Source organism: Magallana gigas, chromosome 2 (assembly GCF_963853765.1).
Source record: "Magallana gigas chromosome 2, xbMagGiga1.1, whole genome shotgun sequence".
In the NCBI taxonomy this organism is placed as follows: domain Eukaryota; kingdom Metazoa; phylum Mollusca; class Bivalvia; order Ostreida; family Ostreidae; genus Magallana; species Magallana gigas.
In genome coordinates this window covers 32,763,350-32,787,370 of record NC_088854.1, presented here as the reverse complement: position 1 = coordinate 32,787,370, position 24,021 = coordinate 32,763,350, and the positions used below count along the sequence as shown (strand labels likewise).

Below are 24,021 nucleotides of genomic sequence, written 5' to 3'. Positions count from 1 at the left end.
ATAGTAAGTTTACAGCTGGTAATGTTTGAAACAAATATTCCAATAGTCGTTATACTCTATTTTAAAATCATATTCTGATAATTGTCTCATAATATTTGCAGGAATTCAACAAGTGTACAATGTCACTATTTTGTGGACGGCAACTTGTGTTGCAAGCCATTATTTCTCCACTCTTAAGGCATAGATTCAATCCTATTACGCTTTGTGCAGATCATCCATCGCCAAGAAATTATTTACAATATTTTTCGAGGTTGATTCTGCAACGCAGCTGTCACAGTGAAACACAACTAGAAGAATCTAAAAGGAAATGGACTACTGAGTTTGTGGATAGTGCTTTGGAGAAAATCCGATCAGAAGACAAAACATTTTATTCAGTATCGTTGAAGGAAGTTATGAAAAAACTCCAATGTCTGTCAAGTGCTAACATTTCAGCAGATCAAATAGCAAATCTCATGAAAGAATCTCCGCATTTCCTGAAAGGCAAAAACATGGAACCCATTCTCAAGGTTTTGCAAGATCAGGGCTTCGAAGGTTCAGGTATTTATGAAATACTTCTGTCTTTCGGCAGGATCACTGATGAAGATCCAACAGAACTGTCCGCTTTGTTGGTGTTTTTGAGATCAATTTACAGAACTGATCGTAAATTCACGAGAGTCGTCACAACACATCCGGAAGTATTATCACTGATACCAGCCAAAATTAATGCACGGGTCAACACACTACAAGAGCTTTTCAAGTCAGATGATGTGTTGGAACTGACCATAATGTCCCCACACATTATTTTTGAAGACATGGAAACAATACAAGAGAAGTTTGATTACGTGTTTCACACCATGGGTATATCACAGAGACAAATGATGTATTCCAACATGTTCAATTATTCGCTACTACATATTCAAACAAGACATGTTTTCTTGGAGAGAGCTGGGTTTTATAAGACAATCAAGAAAGAAAAGGGTGAAATTAACAGCAATCCTCTTCTGCAAGACATTTTAGGACTCAGCGATAAAGTCTTTGCAAAGAAATTTGGGAAAATGACTGAACAAGATTATAAAACATTTGCCAAGTACTTTGCTCAAGAGGTAAAAACGTACATGGAATAAATTTTTGCTGTAGTGGTGTCAGTGTTTGATTTTTTTTCTTTAAATAAAGGAATTGATATTGCAGTACATATACTAATAATGCTATAATTGAATTGGTTTAAATTGAAGAAGTACTAATTTAAACAATAATTAATCTTTATTGGCTGAAAATGATCACATATTCTTCTGAAAGAATCCTCATTCAGAAATGTTTGATTGAGTTTGAGAAAAAACTGCTGAAATTTCAAAATATGAATGTAATGAGTCAAGTATGACTTATTTTAAAGTGATTGAGGGATGTTTAATTTCATAGATTTCAATCCACTATTCTCATTTAGTTGCATTCACTTGCTGTATATATGACATAAAAATTGATGCAATTTCTGGCTGTAGTTTTTCTAATCCAATAATCATTTACCACTTTATAGAAACATATTTAATAATATTATGCATTCAACTTTTGTTCAAGCCCGTGCTCAAATTCTTCCTGGAAAGAAAACTTTATCAAGTCCTCTGACGAATTTGATTGTCCCTAGTAAGTACCGGTAGAATAATTAAAATTTTCATTTACTCGCTAATACAATTACGTTAAAAGTTATTATAGAAAAAAAAAACCAAATAACAATTAATATCAATTCAATTTTGTATTTGTTTAATGAATTGTACAAAAAATATGATATATTTAAAATGGTACGCCTTAAAATAGGCAGCAATGACCTATTTTATCACAAGTTACAAGGAGAAAATGTAAGATCAACATACACAGTTTTTACTCTCTGTGTATTCAAATATATACAACCTTATAAAAACATGAATATAGTGATGTGTCTAATACTAACAACAACATTGAGAAATTCATTAAAATATGACAAATTTCTGTTCTTCGATAATAATTTGATATGTTTTGCAACAAAGATCAGCTCTATGCCCAACATATCAAATTTAATATACATATATATATATATTTAATATATTACATAATTTCACTCTCAGTTTGCAAAAAACGTGTCTTTCAAAAGCCTTGTCAATGCATACAATATTCTCTATACATGTATATAGATTTCATAGGGAAAAAAAATGTTTTAATGTTATTTGTATGTATAAAACTACATATTAGACAAATAGCACAGCTACAGACAACCTTTCTCATGCGCTTTCTTTATATCAGTCATCTCTCTCTCTCTCCTCTCTCTCTCTCTCTCTCACTCATATAAAACATCCACATTTTAAGTACCACAGAAACGTTTAAGCAAGAAGACAGAAACGACACCCACCCTATCAGTTGGCAGTGTATTGACATTTTTTTGTGTGGAGTCAGCTGATCCGAGCTAGGCCATGTTAACTTCAATCAGACAAAAGATGTAAAACATTTGTTTTTGTCAATGCGTACATTGCAAGCTTAGTAAATAATAAAAAGGAGTAAATTAAGCAAGAACAGGGAGTAAAAAACAAAAGAAAGTTGTTTTTTTTTAAAAATCCGACTCTCTGACCATCAGTGAACAACAAATAACAGCAAAGGCTCTAGGCATCAGCTAGAGATGTATTTGTTAAAAAAATTAACATCATTGAGAAAAATGGGTAATAATGTATGTAAATTAATTTATGGTAAACCACATTGTAATAAAAAGGGGGAAAACCCCCCAAAATAAGCATACTTTTTTCAAGGAATTATGCAGGCCTCAAAATATACCATGAGTTTGTACTGCTTTAGCCAAAAAGATTTGGTAGTATGATCATAAAGTAGTATTGAAAATTTATCTTTTAATTACAACATAAAACACCAACATTTTCTAAGGAATTCAATGCCAGTACTAGTAATATCAAAATAAAATTTGCTTTGCTTTGTCAGCTGGTAATAGCCTTGATATTTTAAGGCACTATTTTGCTAAATAATAGGATAACTCTTTCCCTTTCACTACCAGTACCATTATTTTACTCATCAAAATAAAAATATCAAATTTCAAAATTCAAGAACCAATAAAAGAATCAATTCACATACTCTGCCAAACTAAAGATTAAAAAAGGAAGAAATTGAGCCAGTTTAAAAATGGGTTGTCGTGAATATTAAACATTAAATTGAAATGGAAGACCTTGTTCTCCAAGAACAATCCTTAGTTTACTGCTACAAATGATGGTGTTTTACCCAGCTTACTAACATGGAACCAATTTTTCACAATGTAATTTCTCTATATTTTTCTCTCAAACTTCATACTAGTAAACCATTTAACAAAATTGCCCAAGAAAAGGGAAGGAGGCAGAAGAGAACAAAATTACATTTAAACTTGTCTAATCCGACAATTGAATACCCAAGAACCTCTGCACCAATATAAATTTAAAGTTTTTTGCAACAGTTTCAATGGGAGAATAATTTTAGAAGAATATATAAAGTATTATTATAGTAAGATTTTTTGTTCACTAGCAACAATCTACACCAGTTGTTTGCATGGTGATCATTTTTGAAAATTTCAAAAAAAACTCTACTACATTTGTATCATAATTTAAACTACCGGTACATCTTTTTCTCTTCTTTTGAGGACATGATCTTTCATAATTTTACGGTCTAACAGGGACTACAAAAAATTTGTTTCTAAATGCTCATCTTAGATTTCAGCATACATTTTCATTTGAAGCATGTTCATTGTGATTTTTTTTTCAAATGTCAAAAGACATTTAAATAAAATAGAAAAAAAAGATTAAATAAAATGTATAGCTTTATGGGTAACAAGCCAACAGATGGACATTAATTGAAACAGTTCAACCTTTATGATTACACCTTCAAAAAAATAAATGCCATGTGTAAAAAAAAAAAAAAAAAAAAATTGTATTAGAAGTGTATTTGACCAAAATAAAAAATTATTCCAAAAAAAGTTTATAATCTCTTCGTTACAAAAAATCTACAATCTATCAACCTAGATACAACTTTTGGGGAAAAAAAATCATAAAAAGTTCACTTTTAATAGACACCAAGTGGAATTTTAGTATGGCACATCATTGGAATACACATAAGTACATAGGTATAAGAAACATTTGGTCATGTTAAGAATAGAACAATCAGATGTGGAGGATAACAGTTAAAACAATTTCCCTAAAACCATCTGTCTCATGTGTCATGCATGGAGAAATTGAGTGGGGGCATTCCAAACCCTGGGGGGTGCCCATGTCCGGGAAAAGGAGGGGCCACAGAGGTATTTATTCCTTGCGACATTCCCCTAGAATCAAAGCTGTGGTGATTATGGCCCAGTATGCTATTGATGTTCATGGCATTGTGGATGACGGATGATGGATGAGCTCGGTTGTGGTGGTGGTAGATGGATGAACCCTGTTGATGTGGATGATGAAGTGAATTTGGATCCATGCCTTGTGGAGGGAGCATGGTATTCGGATGAGGAAACTTGATAGGTGAGATATTTAGCGCATCATTCTGTGAAGAGTTATTCACGTCCGAGAAGATGTTTGTGAAGGTGAAATTTGACATGTGCGGAGTCACAGTGACACTTCCAGAGTGAGGGGTAATCTGGGGCGAGTTAGACATGGCACCATGGACACTATTCATTCCAAAATTATTAAACTGAAATCCAAGTCCATTTTGCGGACGGGCTTGGGGAAACAGTTGGTTGAAAGGACTACTGAGTTCAGAATTTTTGGACATAGAAGCACCTTGATGAGGTCCCGAACCAAACAAGTTTGCCGGGAATGGAGGAGATCTGGCTGGGGGTAGGGGAAACAGAGGTGTCATTCTGTTGGCCTCAAACATGGCAGGGTGTGGGGGTATACCACTCTCCATCTCCACGTAGTTTTGTTTTTTCTTTTGTGACTGTTTTGACGAAGACCTTGAACTTGAGCTTGATGACTTTGATCTGGATTGTTGAGAGGGTGGTTGAGAGAGTTGTTGCTGAGGGTTTGGTCTGTGGGAACCCTGGGGCTGAGCCTGTGGAGGTGTGGGCCCTGACCTGTGTGAAGGGGGACCGTTCATGGCTCTGTTCGACTGGCTTCCCTGCATGGGCTGAGAAGGCTGTTTGTTGGCCTTGGCCGTCTGAGATGCAGGAGGATTGGCAGACTTGCGGCCGTCCATCACTTGATTGGGAGGAGTGTGACTCAGCGGCTGGGTCCCCGAATCCCTCTGTGAAAAGGGTGGCATGTTGTTGCTTTCAAACCTATTACTCCCAAAACCTTGCTGGACAGGATTGTAACCTTGAGAGGGTGAAAAAACTGGGTCAAAGCCCCGGACACCCATACTGCCCTGGTTGTCACTCCCTAGGATGGGACGGTGGTGCAAAGGTGGAGTCTCCAAGGGGTTACTGGTGGAGTTGGAAAAGTTGGGAGGTGGAAAAAATGGCTGCATGTTGCTGTTCATACTGTAACCGACTCCAGATGACCTATCTGTCCTGGAGTCACCACTAGATTTGGAGGACATACTTCCTTGTCCAATGTCGTTCATTCGTTTGTGTGGATTAGATTTGCTCATGCCCATATTAAGTGGTCCCTCATGGGTTGTAACTGTGATATTTGGAAAGCTGGGGGGTTCTTCTCGCGGCATCGAAGTTGGCTCCCTTGGCCTCTGTTCCTGGACAGAACAATTTCTTGACATTCCATAAGAATACTGTGACTCAGCCATGGTTGGCATGTGCTGGGACATCCTAGCATCATGCTCGCCACGAGAAGATCTCCGCTGTGACGGCTGTGAGGGAGGCATTTGCGAGTTGGAAGGCGGTAGATTCAAGTCAAAGTTTGAGAGATTGTTCACTGGAGGCCTTTGAGGCTGACTGGATGATATGTTGTTTGGTGCAGAATTTGTGTGCTGTGGCGAAGCTGATGTTGTTGGTTGTCGCTGGTGGTGAGACGGTGGTCGTTGCGGCGACTGATGTGGAGAATAAAACGGAAAGTTGTGGTTTCCTTGGTGTGTTGAATTTTGAGATTGCGATGAGGAGGACTGCATCATTGATGCCGTGGATGTAGTGTTGGTGGAGGAGACTGAAGATAACGTGAAAGTGAACGGTGTGGAGGATGAGGTTGAATTTGCAATCGTTGATATGATTGGAGACATTGTCAAACTATCCATGAAAGAATTTGCTGATGTGGTAGGGGTGGATAAATTGAGACCAATGTTATTGAAATTAAATCCATCGGAGCTATTTTCATTTTGAACGCGGGACAAGTTTGTCGACATCGGTGGACTTATCACATTAGGGGCCGATTTGGACGACTTGTCACTTTTAGCACTTTGCACAAAATTGTCAGCAGAGTATATTGATTTGGGTCTGACCGCACTTGAGCTTTCCTCACTGGACTTCATTATGGAATCAGAACCAGCAGACATCTTGGATGTCTGTTGCAAGTTACTGGAGTTTGTGTCTAAACTCCGGGAACTGTCCAAGTGTTTGGACTGGGAGCTAAACAGGGACTCAGCAGAATAGGAGAGTTCAGGATTGTTCGATATGGAGGATGAAATGGAGGTTCTGGACATGATGTGATCATTGGACATATGCATCTGCTGTTGATATGTGACGGCGGGTGAAGCCATAGGCGACTTCAGGGAGGCCGGGGAAGCAGATTTGGGGGTCTGCAGCTGTGGCGATTGTTGCACTTGTTTCTGCCTCAAGTTGCTTTGGTTGCTTGGCGAGAGCATGTGAGGGGACAATCCTAACAAATTGTTCACTGTGGATTCAATATCATTTGTATCCACAGTCAAATTGGTCATTGGATCAGCATTAGATCTGGGCATGGCAGACTTTCTGCTGGAGTTCAGATTTCCCTCTGTCCTGTCCAGTCTGTTCGTATCCATGTTTTGCGTGCCCACTGACACCTGTTGTTCCTTGCTCCCTTGAGATTCAAAAGCTACGGATGTAGAAGTTTTGCTGTTAGTTTGTTCACTAGGAAAAGATAAAGAATGCTGCCTTGTGTCAGTTTTATCAAAGAAACCATTGTCTTTCGAGGAGTACTCAACATCCATTTTTTCCATTGGATTATCACCGTTTTTCTTGGACACTTCACTGAATGAATTCCTATCACTCTCTATACTGGTCTCAGTATCCAGTCTATCCACACAATGAGAGTCTAAAAGATCACTATCTGATTTTTGGGAAACGGAATTTTCTGTCGTTTTCTCCTCTGCCTTTCTGTTCTTTTTGTGCTTTCCACGCTTTTTGGGCGTCATAGGAAAGTCTTCAAAAAGTGGTGTTGTTGAGCTCGATTCTGTGGTTATCACCGGCATGGAGAAGAGCGGACTGGAGGAAGAGGTAGGAGTTTTATCACTGCCTGAAGCCGTGGTCTGGTTCTTTGCATTGGAATTCCCACTGATGTTCCTAGTCTGGTGAAATGGAAAAAGAGGAGTGGAAAAGTCTGTATCCTCATCAAAGTCATACACTGATAAAGAGGCTTTGGCACCAGACGAACCCTGTTGAGATGGATCAGCCTCCTTGGATTTCTCTTTGGAGTGATTCTTTTTCCTCTTTTTATTGGCTGGCTCAGAATCAGCGGTTTCACTCCTGTCTTTTTTGGACTTAGAAGACTTCTTACCACCGACACTTCCTGTGGGACTCCCAAACGAATTTCCCATTTTTTCCACTTGGTTCAACACATCCTCAATATCATTTTCACAGAAAGTGATCTCTTCAGGCATCGAGATTAAGGACTCTTGTTCATCAACGGTCTCCTTTAAGGTATTTTCTTGTTCGTTTTTCTTTGATTTTTTGTTCGATTTTTTAGAACTTTGCGTGCTGGATTTTCCTTCTGAAACATTTATTGCTGTTGAATTTTTTGCACTAGCATCATCAGCTTCAGCAGTGTTATTTCCTGCCTTGGATTTCTTGGATTTTTTGGATTTTTTAGCAGGTTCCACCGTTGTTGTCGACATCATATCAAACAAACTCTCGCTCACTTGATTGCTGGAACTGTTTCCACCTTCAGATGTCTTTTCTTGTTCATTGGACTCTGCTGCCTTCAAAATATTTGTTAAAATGTCATTCTCATCCGGCGATTGCTCTTTAAGAGGGCCAGGATAGTCTTTTTTACTCTTGCTTCTCACATCGTCAGCATTAGTTTCAGACATGTCTGAATCTAGCACTGCTGAATTGTCTGTAGCACCTACTTTTCCTTTGCTTGCATCCTTTTTGGGCGATTCACTTTCTTTTCCATCTTCCTCTCCTTCGCAAACGCTAGTGTCAATCTGTAATGGATTGTCTTCATTTGCCGGATTATAAAAATTCACAGGAGAGATATTGGAAAAGATAGATTCAGCAGCTTTGGCCAGAATGTCTTGTTCTCCCATTTCCCCACTGCTGTCAGTCTTTGTTTGCACTTCCAGTTGGTTTTCTGAATTTGCTTTGCTGGCTTTAGACTTGGATTTGGATTTGGATGAGGACTTTTTGGTAACCGGAGCACTAGGAGCGGGCAACGCTTCCATGGATTCCTTGTCTGAATTCCACACACCTGATCCCACAGCTGAATTAGCCTGAGTGGGCAAAGTCACTGTCGTCCCAACAATGGGATTCATCACACTAGTCACAGCAGTTATAGCACTAGAAGTATTGGACACCTGGGGCTTGGGACAGATGGCACGCTGAGCATTCTTCTTGTTCTTCTTGCTGGGGGTGCTAGTGCCCACAGGGTTGCTAGGATTCAGGTTTGGTTGCTGGGGAGGTTGCTGAGTTTGCACAGTTCCTGAAACATAAGAATTTAACCTTTAACAATTCACACATGTACATGAAGAAAAGGAATGTTGATAATTTTAACTAAGAAGATATTACAGCATGACAAGTCAAAATAATGTTTTTCTTGTTAGTATTGTATTCAGTACATGCCTATCCTATTTCTGTTGGAAAACATTTGTTTTGAGTCAACAACACAGTTATCACTATGTTAATCTTTCTATTTTGAATCCTTCTTAAGACAATAACATGAATTCTCCCACTCAAAATTGTCAATGCATCATCAGAACTCTCTTAACTGTTAGGAGATTACTTAGTTTCAAGCAAAAACAATGCACTGTATAAACATTGTCTGATCTTGGACATAATTTAAGGATTAACCTACACCTACAATAAGGTGCAAAATTAAAACAGTATCAGTTGCCTTACAGGTATGGAAAACTCGACAAACATCTAAATTGGAATTCCAGCTATGAATAAGCATTTTAATAATCAATTTTTGATAAACCCTCTGACAAACTGGGATAACATGAGCAAATAACATTTCAAAATTAATGTGCTACATTTAGATTTTAAAATTTTTCTTATCACATCGTTACGTGTGACAGTACACATAACTATAGAATTATTACTGAATGTTTTAATGTCCTAAAAATATCTAAATCTAAAGAAAAACTACTGTATACAAAAAAAATCCCTCATTTTACTCTCACTTTATTTGCCACAATTGTCAGAGAATAAATTTAAGACCAGGCTATTCTTAAATAGAAAGCAACAACTCTTAAAACAAGTCCCTCTAGCAACATTTTTAAAACAAAGTAAAATCTTCTACCTCCAATGTGAAATTAAGCAGTTACTAAATTTATCATTAAAAAAAAATGATTAATGCATTCATCAACTGGTTGTTTTAGAACCTACCTAAAACCTGCATGGTGGTTGGATCTACAAGAATACTAGTGGGCTGTCCGTTACAGTTCATAGTCAGTAGAATGGGCGCCGTTGACCCACCTAACTGTCCATGCAGCACACTCTGTAACTGGGGATTGAGAATCTTCATCGAAGCACTGTTGGGGTCAGAGGTCATCACTTGTGATGTCACAGTTGAAGAACTGTCTATTCCGGCTTGAACCAGATTTGCCTGGTTCTGACTCAGTAACACTTCTTCGGGAGAGGTGGTTGTACTAGCACTTGTTGAGGTCTTGACCTTTCGATTGGAGTTGACCCCTGAGGTTGAGGTCACGGTGCTGGTTATGACGGAGGTCGTCACCAAGCTGGTGGTTCCGGAGGCCGTAGAACTCGAGGAGGGAGACACCTGCGGAAGGATGGAATTTGTTGTCATTAGCAATCCTTGTTGTACTGCAGCTTGCCCTTGAATATTCAAATTATTCTGAGGAGCAACCTGTTAAAAAACAGTCCTATTTTGTTACACTGACCTCCAGATTATTTGTTTTGCTTGCAAATAACTTACTGAGATTCAGCATAAAGAAATAGTCTAGAAATCTATTAATTTATTAACTCTTACTGATTTCTGATCATATTATCACCAAACAACACAAAGAATGACATGTACTTTGCTGAAATGACTGCTAATTTAAGAAAATTACAGGTTAAAAACAAGTTTTTCAAATCAATTAACGTGTACAGTAGAAGCAGAAACTCATTTTTATGGATGTTGGACCACTAATCCTTCACTGGTGTTCGTAAAATATTGACATATTATATATTATACATGTATTGTCAACAAAATTAGTCTTCAAGAAGGAGAATAACTAAATTTTCCATTAATAACCACCAACTACCATTTTTTGCTATTTGGCTATTCAATATAGACCAATCCACACTTTACAAAAGTTATGTCCCTTGGCCGCCATCTTTGGGGGGAAAACCCATACATTTCCCACAGTAGCCTTTGTACTTTAGATTGTTGTAACTTCGTCATTTGACATTAGAAATCCGTTTACACGTTGAATTTTTATTGCCCCAAATTGGGGCAACCCACAAATCGAAGGAATAAATTAAATTCCGAGAGATTTTTTCACAGGACGCCCAAATATTTGGTTGAATAAAGAAGGAAAAAGTTGTTTTTTTTCCTTTGACCTTTGGGTTGACCCCATCAAGGGGAACAACTTTTGCAAAATGTGGATTGGACTGCAATTAATTTATCAATGTGTACAAATGAACATTATGATCCTTAACATTTCATTTTTTGGGTGCTGATTCCCAAGTATCGGTATTGGATCCAAGGAATTTGAGTGTTTCCGCAGTATATCAACAGTATCAAACACAGGGCCCGATTTACCTGAAACTGTCCAGTGCTTGTGACGATCATCTGGGAACCATCTGATGTCATGATGTTCTGAGGCATAGGTAAACGCTGGGGGATCCCAGCTCCCTGCTAAAACATAAGGGTCAAAATGAAAGACAATGTTTGAAAGTCTCCTTTAATTATCTAACCCCCCCCCCCTTCAAAAAACAATAACTGATCATATAAGATAACTCTGCAAACCAAAGTTAACCAGTGGGTATTGTTCTTTTTAAAAAAAACAAAACAAAAAAACAAAAAACATGTCTCAACTTCTCCCCTTGGTTAGCAAAATGGGGCAAATTTTATAGGTAAAAAAATATAATGTTAACTATAGTCTAAATGTCATATCAGTGTATTCTGGTTCAGCCAAAATGTTTTTTTAATTACTTGAAAAATAGGTTGGGGTCAAATATTTTTTAGTATGGTTCATCTCTGTTTTATATCATCCAAATATGGTACAAAGTCCTTAAATTAAAGGGGCATGATCACAATTTTAGTCAAAATATGTTTTTCTGGTATTAATATTTTCATGCTTCAGTTAGGCATGTTTGATAGTCAACCAAAATTTAAGCATCCCTCATCGAGTTATAAGTGAGATACACAGATCACTATTTTTTGGTAAATAAACAAGGCCCGTGCCATGATTTTGTTTACATTGATTCAATAATATGTAAAATATTCTTTTTCAAGCAGATTTTTTTTATCTGCCAATGAATTTTAAAAGAATAAAACAGTTCCTCACATTTGTCACATTCATCACATTAGGTCTAAGCCCAGAAAATTCAAAATGTAAACAAAAACATAACCTTAGCTTTGTTTACATAACAAAGATTTCTAAGCTTTGTATCTTGCATAAAACTCGACAACTGACACTAAAATTTTGGTGGACTATTAGAAATGCCCTACTATAGCATTGTTAAACCAGAAACATCAATTTTGACCAAAATCATGACCATGCCCCTTTAAAGAATTCCTTTGTAATGACTAGGATAAATTTTTCATATCACAAATGACCTTGAGATTCAAAATAAACCAAGGTCAAAATATTTAAGGTTAAAGATTTGCTATATTTTCTCTTCTTTATATCATCCATACATGTTTCAAGTTTGAAACCTTTCAATCAAAGGGTTAAAGAGTCTTCTGGACAAATTTTTTGTTTCCATCTTAATTGACCCTGAGATAAGATAAAGGTCAAGGTAAAAAAAATTTAACAACACTACATATAAGTGTATTACAATTGTTTTTTGTTTCAAGTTTGAAGATCTCCTCTCAATGTATATTTAGGATATGACTGAGAATGTTTTTTTCTTCCCTTGGAATAGAATGCAAGGTCAAGGTAAACATCATCTAACTATGTTCTAAGTTTGAAGTCTTTAAGTCAAAGGATGTTAAAGTTATGGTCTAGAAAAAATAATTTCTTTTTCTTAATTTGTCCTTGAGTAAAGAAAAGGGTCAAGGTCAAATATTTAACATAAGTACATCTCGGTGTGTTATTATTGATCTTTGAAGAAGAAGAAGAAGAAGAAGAAGAAGAAGAACACTTTGACATTTACTGAAAATCATAAATTTTCTATTATGCATAGTTAAAAAAAAGTGTGATTAAAGGAGGGTTATACAAATAAATAACGAAAATCACACAACTCTAATATATTTTTTTCAGTAGGAAATTCTTCTAACCTGCATTCCATTTGGCTGACCTCCTGGCGTAATCAGCTGATTGGGCGGGGCCTGACCCGGCGCAAACAAGTTTGGATTAGACACAACCGGTATAATTTGGCCGTTTGGTAAAAGCAAGGCCTGGGGAAGTTGATTCTGTGGATTTGAGAAATTGGGAACAGAATTAACAGTCAGAAGATTGCCAGTCTGGCTGGCAGGCAGAATAAGGCCCTGGGGGTTTGGGGGATTGTTCAGGCCCTGAATTGAGCCCTGCATTGGTTGCATGAGTTGCTGGTTCAGGGCCAGCTGATTGTTCACAGGCTGTTGTACCATGTTGTTGGCTCCCATGGAGACATTTGTCTGCCCTTGTTGAAAAGGCTGCTGAATACCCTGCATTGCCAGATTCATCTGTTGCTGAGCCAGAGTGTTGGCTAAAAGTGCCTGCTGATCATCCTTTTGTCCGGACACATTCTGAATCAACAAATTCCCACTTTTATCCATGCCCACAATCTGCTTTCCCATATTTGGAAGTCCGAGGGAAGTGGGATCGATCCCCACTGGAACGTTTGCAATACACGGAACACCCTGCTCATTGATGAACATAATTTGCTGCATGGCATTAGGCGTCCCAGAATTCATCACTTGATTGCCCTGCATCATGTTTGTTGCCATCTGCTGCTGTCCAAAGGACATGTTCATCGTCCCATTCATGTTCTGCTGACCGGTGGCCATGATGGGTGCCATGGAGTTGACAGACTGGGTGGTGGTTGTGGTTGTGCCAGTCTGAATCAACGAAGCGTTTGATTGAACTTGACTCGCAGGGATCTGTGAAACATTTGTCACATTCTGAGTATTTGAGGCTACAGATGCGAGGGTGTGAAGGGCGGATCCCAACATGCTCTGGTCATTGGCGCTGGATCGCTGACCTGAAGTGGTCGTCAGGGACTCTTCTGGCTGTGTGGAGTTACTGTTACTACTACTGGGGGTGATGCCAGCATCTTGCATGGCCAGTTGGAGTAACCCTGCTCCAGCCTCGGCAGCGTTTTTATCCGACTGCTGTCCCATCAAAGTCTGACCTGAAATGAGAAAAAAAGAAACTGGATCTGTAAACAAACTTTGTATAAAAAATGATAGTTTTAATAATTAATAACATTTAAGATGGACAGTATAAAACAGTTTTTAACTTTATCCTCTCTAAACCATTTCAGTTAAATGACTTTATCCTTTGTCCAAAAATATATCGTGCTATATATCATGTTGATTTCAAGAAGTACTTCCAAGAAAAAAGATAATTTGACATCCTTCTGATTCATTTAAGTAGCATTAAGGGCAAGACAAAGAATAAATATATTTTGAATTTGAAGTTACTGTGGAATCATTTTTATTCGTGGGGGTAAATGTTCGTGGGTAGCCAAAATTCTCCTGGTTCCGGGGGACGTAATTTCGTTGGTAGTATAATCGGGATAATTTTAAAACAAACAAATTATTGTGTATAGGTTTGTGGGGATGTAAACCACAAACATTGGTCCCCCAGGAACAATGATGATTCCACAATATTTGTTTTTTCATGTTTATGAAAAACAGAGAGAAAAATAACTGAAAGGATGACAAGGAGTGTTATTTTGAACTGCAGATTGTTTACATGGAGCATGTTGAAACTCTATATTACTGGTAAAGCAACCTGTGACAAACATTAACACCCTGTAGATTGATCTGTGTACACAAAAACAGCTACATGACATACTTATTTAACGTGTATCAAAAAAATAACCAAAGGAATGGCAATTCCATAAATTCTACTAATTAACACATTCAAATACTCTGGACTAGCTAAATGCAACCATTTTGTGGAAAGGTCACAAAAACACGAAACTGAAAAACATATTTATTGCTTCGAATGTGAATCTGTGTTTGCCTATAAAATAAAAATTGGAAATGGTCATGAAAGCTTGTTTCTGATTTATAATTCATCAAATCAGAAAGTGGGTTTTTTTTAAAGTTAATTCCTGCCAAATCCAAAAAATGGTAAAACAAAAAGCAATAGAAGTTACTACTGGTTCGATCATTTGAAATAACTTTTTCAGTGGCATTGGAAGCAAATTGAAAGTTGGGGGGGGGGGCTAGACTGATCATCAAAAATCTTACCTAATAAAAAAAAATAAAAATTCCTAATCCATGGTGGTGGGATATATAGTTGGATTCTCATGTATGGTGGTTAATGGTAATAACTGTTATTATGAAAGGTGATAAATGTTCTATATTGGTTATCAAAACAAAACACACCTAATTGTTTCTCAGCTTGGAAAGCCATTTTAATTTGCTAAAAGTTGCTTAAAACAGTCTACACAGCATTTTGGGACTAAAATAATTAGGTCGCTTAAGGAAAAAGGTCGCTTAATACAGGGTTTTTATATAGAAAGTTACCTTGGGTGGCCTAAATATGGTCGTGTTAGACAGAGAGAGAGAGTCGCTTAATATAGAGAGTCACTAAGGCAGTCTAGACTGTACTTAATTCAATGATTCAAATGTTTTGCAACAAAACGCAAGAATATATATAAAGTTGCAAATGCAAAATATTTGTCATAGTTCCATTTAGTTGATATCTGGTCAAAAAATAAAAGCAAGATTTTAAAATCTGCGATATGTATGTAGCATTGTAGTTCTTTAGAAGATTTTTAAACATTTTCTCTTAACGAATTATCTCCTTTGAAAAAGGGTTTTGCCCTTTATTTTAACAATTTAGAACCCCTTTCCATTGGAATGCTTTGTACTACGTCTGAATCTAGAGAAGAAGCAAAAAATGTGACAAATTTACAGACACAAAGACTAATGGGCGACAGACAACAGGTGATCAGAAAAGCTCACTTGAACCTTTGGTTCAGATGAGCTAAACTAAAAACAACAACCCCTCCAGCCCAGTCCAGATATCATTAGAGTGAATTTAAACTACAATTAAATTACCAGCAATAGACTAGTACAAACAGTTGAAACAGTGAAGGGTTGGAAAGATAGTGCAATGAATTAAGGAACAAATACAAAGTGACTTGGTTAGGTCAGAACATGACAACACGAGGCAAATCATAGATGCAAGGCTGTTGATTATTTTACATTCGCCTATATAAATTTGCTTTCCTTTTCTTACATTTATCTAAAGTGGGTTTTTTTCAAAACTGATCATACCCTACCCCCCCCCCCCCCACTTCCCTCCAAAATTTTTCATAGAATTAAATAGAAATTTTCTCAATTCTTAAAATGCACCTCCAGCCCCTCCCCCTTCTTAGAGAAGCCTTTTTTTTTTTTTAAATCTTTGACAGTATCTTTCCAAAAGAGGGTTGGGGCACTATGAATAAAATGTAGACACCATTGGTGACTCTGACCTTGATTGAAAGGGGTCTGAGCCTGCATGCATGGATTACCTCCCATGGGCATCTGACTGCCACCAGCAGGGGGCACACCGAACATCATGGAGTTCATAAACATCTGTTGGTTAATCAGTTGCTGCCCTGCACCACCTAGCATCATGTTAGGAAAGTTTGTCATGGGGTTACCCACAATACCTTGTGCAAGCATGTCTTGCATACCCGCTGCACCGTTCGCCAATGCTGCGTTTTGTTGTTGCTGTTGGCTTTCCTGTTGTTGCTGGGCAGCAGCAGCTGCCGCGGCCTGTTGCTGCTTTTTCAGGTCCAGCTGCAGATTGATGGTGTTTCTTTTCTTGGTCTTTTTCTTTTGCTCTTGATCCACCACTGGTTCTTGCCCGGATCCTGCCATGCTCGGGGGCGGTGTCTCTTGAGTGGCAGCATATCCTAGAAAAGACCAGTTGGAAAAATAATCCCTCACCTCCTGCATAACAAACAAGACTGAAGAACGAGAGAGAGACAGTGAGATACTAGACTTATATTCTAATTGCAGAGATACTTATTAACACTTCAGACCAGTATGTACATGTATAAATGATTCAATATTTTGAAAAAAATCAATTCTTTGCATCACACTGCTTCATACTGTGTTTGTTGCTGTTTGCTAATATTGAAATATCAGAAACTCCTCTGACATTTCAGTCGTAAATGATTCACACCTGCTTTGGTCAAACAATAATGATAAGGTCACCAATGAAAACAAATCAACGAACAAGACAGAATTATCATTTAGTAATATTGACACTGGGTAGTAAAGTTTAAGGTTGAATAACACACCTGGAAAAAGCCACTCAAATTAACAGGAAATTTTTGATAATGAAAGATATAATGATAAATAAACTGTACAAATGTCAAATAAGCGAAAAATTTGCAGTTTGGGGATAAAAAATGAATATCTAAAATTATTAATCCTGTAAGTAACAACAAAATCCCCTGCGGGATTCGAACGGATCACAAGTCTGACACTTTATCCACTCGGCTATGGAGTAATTTACATGTTTCAGTCCATAAAATCCTTTTAATAAAACAATATGTTGTTTCGATCAGCGATCAGCCATTTTGTGATGATGTGTTATTCCACGGGCACCTTAGGATATTCATTGTAACAATGTAACGTCTACTAAGTGATAAATCAGTCTTTCCTCCCAAGCTGTATATGAATTTTTAAAAGTTTTGAAATGAATTTTAATAAAAAGATGAGAGGGTTAGTTCCAACCAGAAGACTGTTTTCTTTTGTTCCAAGCCAAAAGCACATGACTTATGTTTGCTTACTGAAAGTTTCAAGCTTTAAAAAGTAACAACTGGACATTGGATAGGCACAAGGGCACTTTTAGATCATATTTTCCACCCTGATCCATTTTTAGAACAGGTTGGGTGGAGCAAGGCTTTACATATTGTCTCAAGCCACTGTCTAGAGTCTGCATAGCTTTTTCTTACACTGTCATCTCGAGCACAAAAATTATCATGAGGTTTAATATTCACGTGCAATATTGTGGAATCATCATTATAAGTGAGGGAAACAACATTCGTGGCTTTTGTGGGTAACCCTTGCCCACGAATTTACATCCCCACAAACTTATATACAATCATCTGTTTAATATTCATTCAAATTTTTCCGATTAAACTACCAACGAAATTACATCCCCACTAACAGGAAAATTTTGGCTACCCACGAACATTGACCCCCACGAATAAATATGATTCCAAAAAATGTAACATCAAGTTTAACCTGTTTGAATTTCACCCATCATGCACTGCAACTGCATCAGCATTAAACCACGTTTTGTGAAAACAGCAATCGGATAAACAAAGGTCTCATCAAAGGCCAATCCCTTATCATGCTCTCCTTACATTGAACATTCCTTTAATCAACTACAAGATATTTTCTTCTCATGCACCCATGGTCGGATGGGAGATAATTGCTTGCGACATGTGCAACATAGGCCTAAAAGTGTGCAAGGCATAACCCTGACATTTTTTTACTGCATTTTATACCTAGGTATCAGAGGCACCTGGCGTTATTTATATTTCTCTTGATAAAAAAAATTTACCCTCTACCTATTAATACACAAGGTACACATCGCCACCATTTTAGATTTTTTAAAAACTGTCACATCTCGAGGAATTTTTGCTTGAAACTCATCGGTAAAATTATTTTGCAATCCTCTCCATCTCCGGATCCGTCCTCCAACACCTAAGCTATTTGACCAAAATGGTGCATTACACCTGTCATTAATTAAATTCACCCCTCAATCGGCATCTACTGCCTTAGATACCTGGTATGTGATAAATGTAAAACGAGAGGACAGAAATTGTCACATTTACGTAAGTAAGATTTCACAGCACTGTGTGTTTGTGTCAATTTTTCAAAACATAAGCATTTATTAACATGTTTATATAAACTTTGTGTAATTAAAGTTATAATTGACAGTATATTATCTATTTCTATCAGTTTCACTTGTATGTTGATCGAATTTAAAATCGATGCCTTTTGAATATGCATATCTGTGCTAAATTTGGAAGGGATTACACGAAGTATATAACAAAATAGTGTAAAACCTCCCTTTAACCTTCGTCACATATCTAAGGAAGTAGATGTCGATTGAGGTGTGATTTTTATTAATGACTGGTGTAATGCACCATTTTTGGTTGAATCCTTTGAAGCGCCAATCATAAAACAGATAGGATTGCAAAATAGTTTCAAGCAAGAATTCTATGTGACGTGACAGTTTTAAATACAGGTAAATCCAAGATGGCGGTGATGTAGTGCATTATTAGGTAAAGGGTATATTTTTTTCATAATAAAAAAAATATACAATGTTAGGTGCCTATGCTTGGTATGTAGAGTAATAAAATTCCAAAATAAGTTCAAATAGCCTAAATTTGGGTTGTGACACACTGTCTGCCAAATATTCATCAAATTGTTAAAGTTTGATGGTGCCTATCTTCACATTGATTGAAATGTGTGATTGTCTGGACACTAAAAACCAACAAAAAAAAAGACCAGACCATACCATCTATGGCAGATGATGGACAAATAATTACTCAGTGTTTGTAAATATTTTCATTTTTTTTCCCAATCGCATGCTGTTTCTTGTCCCATTTTTTTTTTTACCTACCTGCCATTTTAAGAATTTCCTGTAACCGGTCTCTTTCAGCCCTCATGTTATCTAGCTCCAACCGGACCTTCTGCAATTCCTCGTCTGAAAAAGCCAACAAGGACGCTGCACGTTTACACACAACTTGCAGCACAAAGCTATCAAGACATGATAAATTATTAAAATTGTAATCAATGTATCCGTTATTCATAACCTCTGAAATAAATATGAAACAATACCATTTTCTAGCTTTGCTTTTAACTCCTTGATATAGTTGCAGGCTTTCTCCACAATTTCTAAGGTACTCTGAAAAAAAAACCCACCTCAAAATCAGAAAAAAATAGTCTTACTGTAATGCGAATGGTAATGATAAAAATAACCCTCTAATATCAAAACTTCAAGGGGATGGGGGGGGGGGGGGGGCTTAGGGCCTCGGGGGCTTAGGGGGTAGTGGTCTTTGACCTACCTCTCCCTCCCCAGACTAGACCTAGCTTCTACTGGATCGAAACTAATAATCAAAGTACTGGTACTTTTAAAAGATTGACATGTGTTTTTGAACACTTAAAGTTCACTGTAAGTTCATCAATCCTATTGAAATATTTTCTTTTTTTAACTGGTTTAAATGCTCTGCACTCCTTTTGAGTTGACATCTCAATTGTGTAATTTTTTTTATCTGGTTAACATATAAATCAGTCCGGATCCATTTCCTTTACCAATAATCTCTTTCTTAGGATATTCAAAAGCTATTGGGAAGAAGGAAGTCAGAATCAAGGAAGGTATGACCGTATCACAGTTTTCTTTAAATCTTGGGAGACCAGGTAAACCTCAGACCAGACAGGAGGAAGTAATGGAATTTACCCTTCCATGCCTTTCCTTCTCGGTTTTCTGGGTGACCAGAGGAGGCAGTTGTTCTCCAATCTGCTGGATCCAGTGCCGAATCTGCTCCTTCCGTTTCTTCTCTGTTGAGTTGTGGACTGTTTTCTTCTTCTCCACCACACTGCTACATGACAGAGTGGATCAAGTTCAACATTTAAAACTCTCATTTTCTCATAATCATTCTTAATCATATATCTGCATTCTTGTATGTAAAGAAATTGATAAACAAGTGCAGAACAAAGGAAAGTTTGTTTATGATAAATCAATTTACAGGCCTACCCCCCCCCCCCACCCACCCACTACCTCTTCCCCTTAAATTACAGAAAATCAATGATTTATAAGACTATACCTTATAATAAGAAATAAACAAGATTTACATAACTAAAAATATTACTTGAGTCTAAATTACAATTCATAATATCATTTCCATCAACAGTCATTTAACACTAGATACATTCCTGCTAATCATGACCTTTTCTTTCACTATATTAAGACCAAACAAAACCAATTTTTGTCACCTGCAGTAATCAGCAATATTACCTAACGATGTAAGATTCAAATCTAGGACTATAATTGCCTAATTCGATTCTCATATTTCCATTTGCCTGCAAGATGTATTGTGCTGACGGTTAATCAAAAACACCACAAACCCTTTCCACCACACTCACAAAAAGGACCGGAGTCCCGTAATTCTTTTTCACAGTATATTTGCTATATTATATTTAAATAATACAATATACTTTTAACCATTTTATGAGAAAAATCATCTGAATAAAATTAGTACATGTATGTCTTGCCCAGAACATATCAATTACTCATACCCATTCACTGACTACCGTTAATGTGTGAATATACAGCATCAACTGCCCTGGATTTGTTCCTGACTTATTCAACGTACCAAAACCCTAAAGCCTATAGATCGATTTTAATACCGGTAATTTTGACGCACTGAATGATCAGATTGGGAAATTTTAAATATACAAAGAATTTCTTTTTGATTTCATTTTAAGGTTTATTTCTTACTCCCCCAAAATTAATCTTGGTTCAAATCATGGGAAAATTTTAATATGAAAAGGGAAAAAATACATTATTATATGAGATTTTTTAAAAAAACACCCAAAAGCCAACAGGAATATAGGAGGTTTGGGACCACAAAATAAGTCAGAAAAATCCTGAATTCATGCCATCAAATCACCGTCCAATGTCCCTTACTTTTCTTCCTCAGAAATAAAGAGTGGAGCCGGTCCATCGTCAATATCCCCGTTCATCGTCTGTCTTTTTTCATGACCGCTCCCTAGTCCTGCAGTATACAAAGGAAACTTTACATCTTGATTTCAAGACATTAACATTTGCTTGCTTCAGATTTGATTTGTTGAATTGTTGTTGACTGTGAGCAACAGATAAACATGTTTGTGTTTATTCATGTTTGTTTCTAAATTAACCTTGATATAGCCAATTTAACTAGAGCAGCTTAAAATGTTTTGAATTAAAATCCAATATGAAAATGAAATTACAATCAGTTTGAATTAATCGATCGACAGTTATAATAATTGTCAATCATTTCTAATTCAATTAATCATCAAAACCAACCTCAAGATGTGTTTCTAAATACAATCCATGTATCAACATTCTTAAGTTCAAAACTTTTTTGAATATTCATTGTTAAACATGACATTTTATTTGTAGTAAGTGAAATATGATGTATATCTGATTCAAAGTTTTTTCTTATAGAAAATGCTGTCTAAACAGATATTGTAGTTAGTTTCTTTTTTGTTTGCATTTGTTTTATATAGTTCTATGCTACCAGCATATTCAGAAATACAACTTAAGGCAATATACCCCATCAGCTAGTTTACAATAATTTACATACTACGATATAATATAAATAATCATTCTCCGTTAGAATTAGTAAATTAAGGTCAGACGACACGTTCCTCAATTTTATATAACTTTTTCCAGGAATTTGTTATTGATTTACAACTACTTTGACAAGCTTTTTTGCAAAAAATTAGGATAAGTTACCAGGCATTTCTGCAAAATACTAGAATATGCAATCTCCTATATAATCATTTTAAAAATACACTTGAATTGCTGATATGAAAAATATACAGCACAGGAAAATTCACTATATTGGAGCTTCACCGGAGCTGGGGCTTGAACTCACGACCTATGAAACATGCGCTCCTAGCAGGCCACCGCTCTAACCACTTGGCCATCTAGGCATATATTTCTATATATAAATAAAATTTCAATCAAATTAGGACGATTTTAAATTAAAATAATTTTACTGGAACTCTTTATAACAAGGAGATACAAAAAAGATGCTCAAGGAACGTGTCGTCTGACCTTAACATTATAATTCCTTTCCAACCTCTTTTGCCATGGGCTGCTGATAAATTAGATTCATTGTGAACATTCACTAAACTATATTACAGCTTTAATAAATCATATTTACCGGTACACAAATTCCCCCATCAGTCCAGCCCAGTAAAATGATATCATTGTCAGGTAAGATAATGTTTCACACCAGGAAATTAAATCTCATTTTTTTTATTCTGTCAAACATTCAGTGTACAAACACTTTTGCTCTGTAAGAACAAGATTTTCAACTTGGTTTATGCTAACTAACTTTTATTCACAGGCTGTTTTTTACCCTCTAATGGTACACGATGGGAGATAACTCAAATCTTATATGATTACATGTAATTTCACAAAAACAGCCATTGAGAGAGATTTTTAAAAAATGATATGAAACTGAAGAAACATTTTATATTTTCATGTTTCTTAGGATTGATACACATTTCATATTTAAAGCAAAATGAATAAATATTGGCTAATAATCCTTATAATGATCATACCATATATCGTGTGTTGAATATATTCAAGGTAAATCTGACCTTTCTTGAGAGTTTGACCTACTTTTATTAGGTTTAATGCTCATCAGAATAAAAATCATAGTCTATTGTGAGTCATAATCATTTAACCAATGTATTACAACTATATAAAGCCTTCTTATTCTGGGTTATGTGTGATCAACATTCTCATGAACAGCTATCAGTGATAATTTAAGCATGTATTAGATAATGCGTTGTTTGCGTATCAAATGTGATACACAAAATTTCAAATGTACTACAAGACAATTATTATAGGTCACTTTGCAAAAAACCATGACATTGTTTGAATAATCTTAATATTCTCTTTTCCAAAAGACATCATTAAATACATAGACTATAGTTTTAGCTTAATCCCGAGGAGACAACAAGAATATACCAAAAATCCCCTTTACACCATTTTTAAAGAACTATATCTCATTATTGACGTATGAGAAAGCGTCACGGAAGCAAGTCATCGTGTTAATTTTTTAGCGATTGTAAAAAGAGGTCATTTGTTTACAAAAAACACTGACGTTACACACAGTCGAAGCCCATGTTTTTGTTGAAATCCCACATACTTACCAAATTTGTCGGTCATTATAACACTATGGCATTTTGCTTCATTAAAAAATGTGATTCAGATAACTTTATAGTCAAGACATCGTATCATTTGAACACATTTTGACATAAAGAAGCCATTTCGATTTGGAAGCCGCCATTTTCCATAATGACGTCACGAATCTACATACGGTCTCGTTTTGGAGAAAGGGAATCACATCCAAAGGGGATTTCCTTTCTGACGATCTAATAACACGAAAACATTGGATTTCTTGGTCCCTATAAGAAAACCCCAACAGAAAACGAATGGGGATAAAAGCGACGAAATTCTAAATATACTTAAAATTATTTAAAAAAATGATAATTTTAAAATACCTGTAACGTTACATATTTTTAATAATTTTAATCATAACCAGATAAGATTTATAACATGTTGGATATTATATCAATTATATAGTGAATTAATTAATAGGCTTCTAACGTTATGTTTTGGAGTTTAAAAAGGATAGAA

At 36.3% G+C, this 24,021-nt stretch overlaps 1 protein-coding gene and 1 long non-coding RNA gene across 7 annotated transcripts in view; one reads left to right on the top strand and one right to left on the bottom strand.

The window, feature by feature from the left end:
• LOC105327013 (uncharacterized) overlaps positions 1 to 632 on the top strand; it is a 41,755-nt gene extending 41,123 nt beyond the window's left edge. For all 3 annotated transcript variants that reach the window (XR_010711020.1, XR_010711019.1, XR_010711017.1), the window contains exon 11: positions 102 to 632. This is a non-coding gene — a long non-coding RNA (uncharacterized lncRNA). The remainder of the gene's footprint in view (positions 1 to 101) is intronic.
• Positions 633 to 1,711: 1,079 nt separating this feature from the next.
• On the bottom strand, positions 1,712 to 23,696 carry LOC105327015 (streptococcal hemagglutinin). Of its 4 annotated transcripts, none has more exons than XM_034446013.2 (10): positions 23,535 to 23,696; positions 21,292 to 21,379; positions 20,062 to 20,203; positions 19,443 to 19,509; positions 19,225 to 19,308; positions 16,067 to 16,492; positions 12,711 to 13,765; positions 11,028 to 11,123; positions 9,647 to 10,127; positions 1,712 to 8,741 (listed from the first exon to the last, which is right to left on the bottom strand). In XM_034446013.2, the coding sequence occupies exons 1-10, from the start codon at positions 23,548 to 23,550 to the stop codon at positions 4,183 to 4,185; spliced, it is 7,014 nt and encodes a 2,337-aa protein (XP_034301904.2). In that variant the 5' UTR covers positions 23,551 to 23,696; the 3' UTR covers positions 1,712 to 4,182. The 4 variants fall into 4 exon arrangements, with proteins under 4 accessions (XP_034301904.2, XP_034301906.2, XP_034301905.2 ...); XM_034446015.2 differs by having other exon boundaries at positions 9,647 to 10,040; XM_034446014.2 differs by having other exon boundaries at positions 16,106 to 16,492.
• Positions 23,697 to 24,021: the final 325 nt, after the last annotated feature.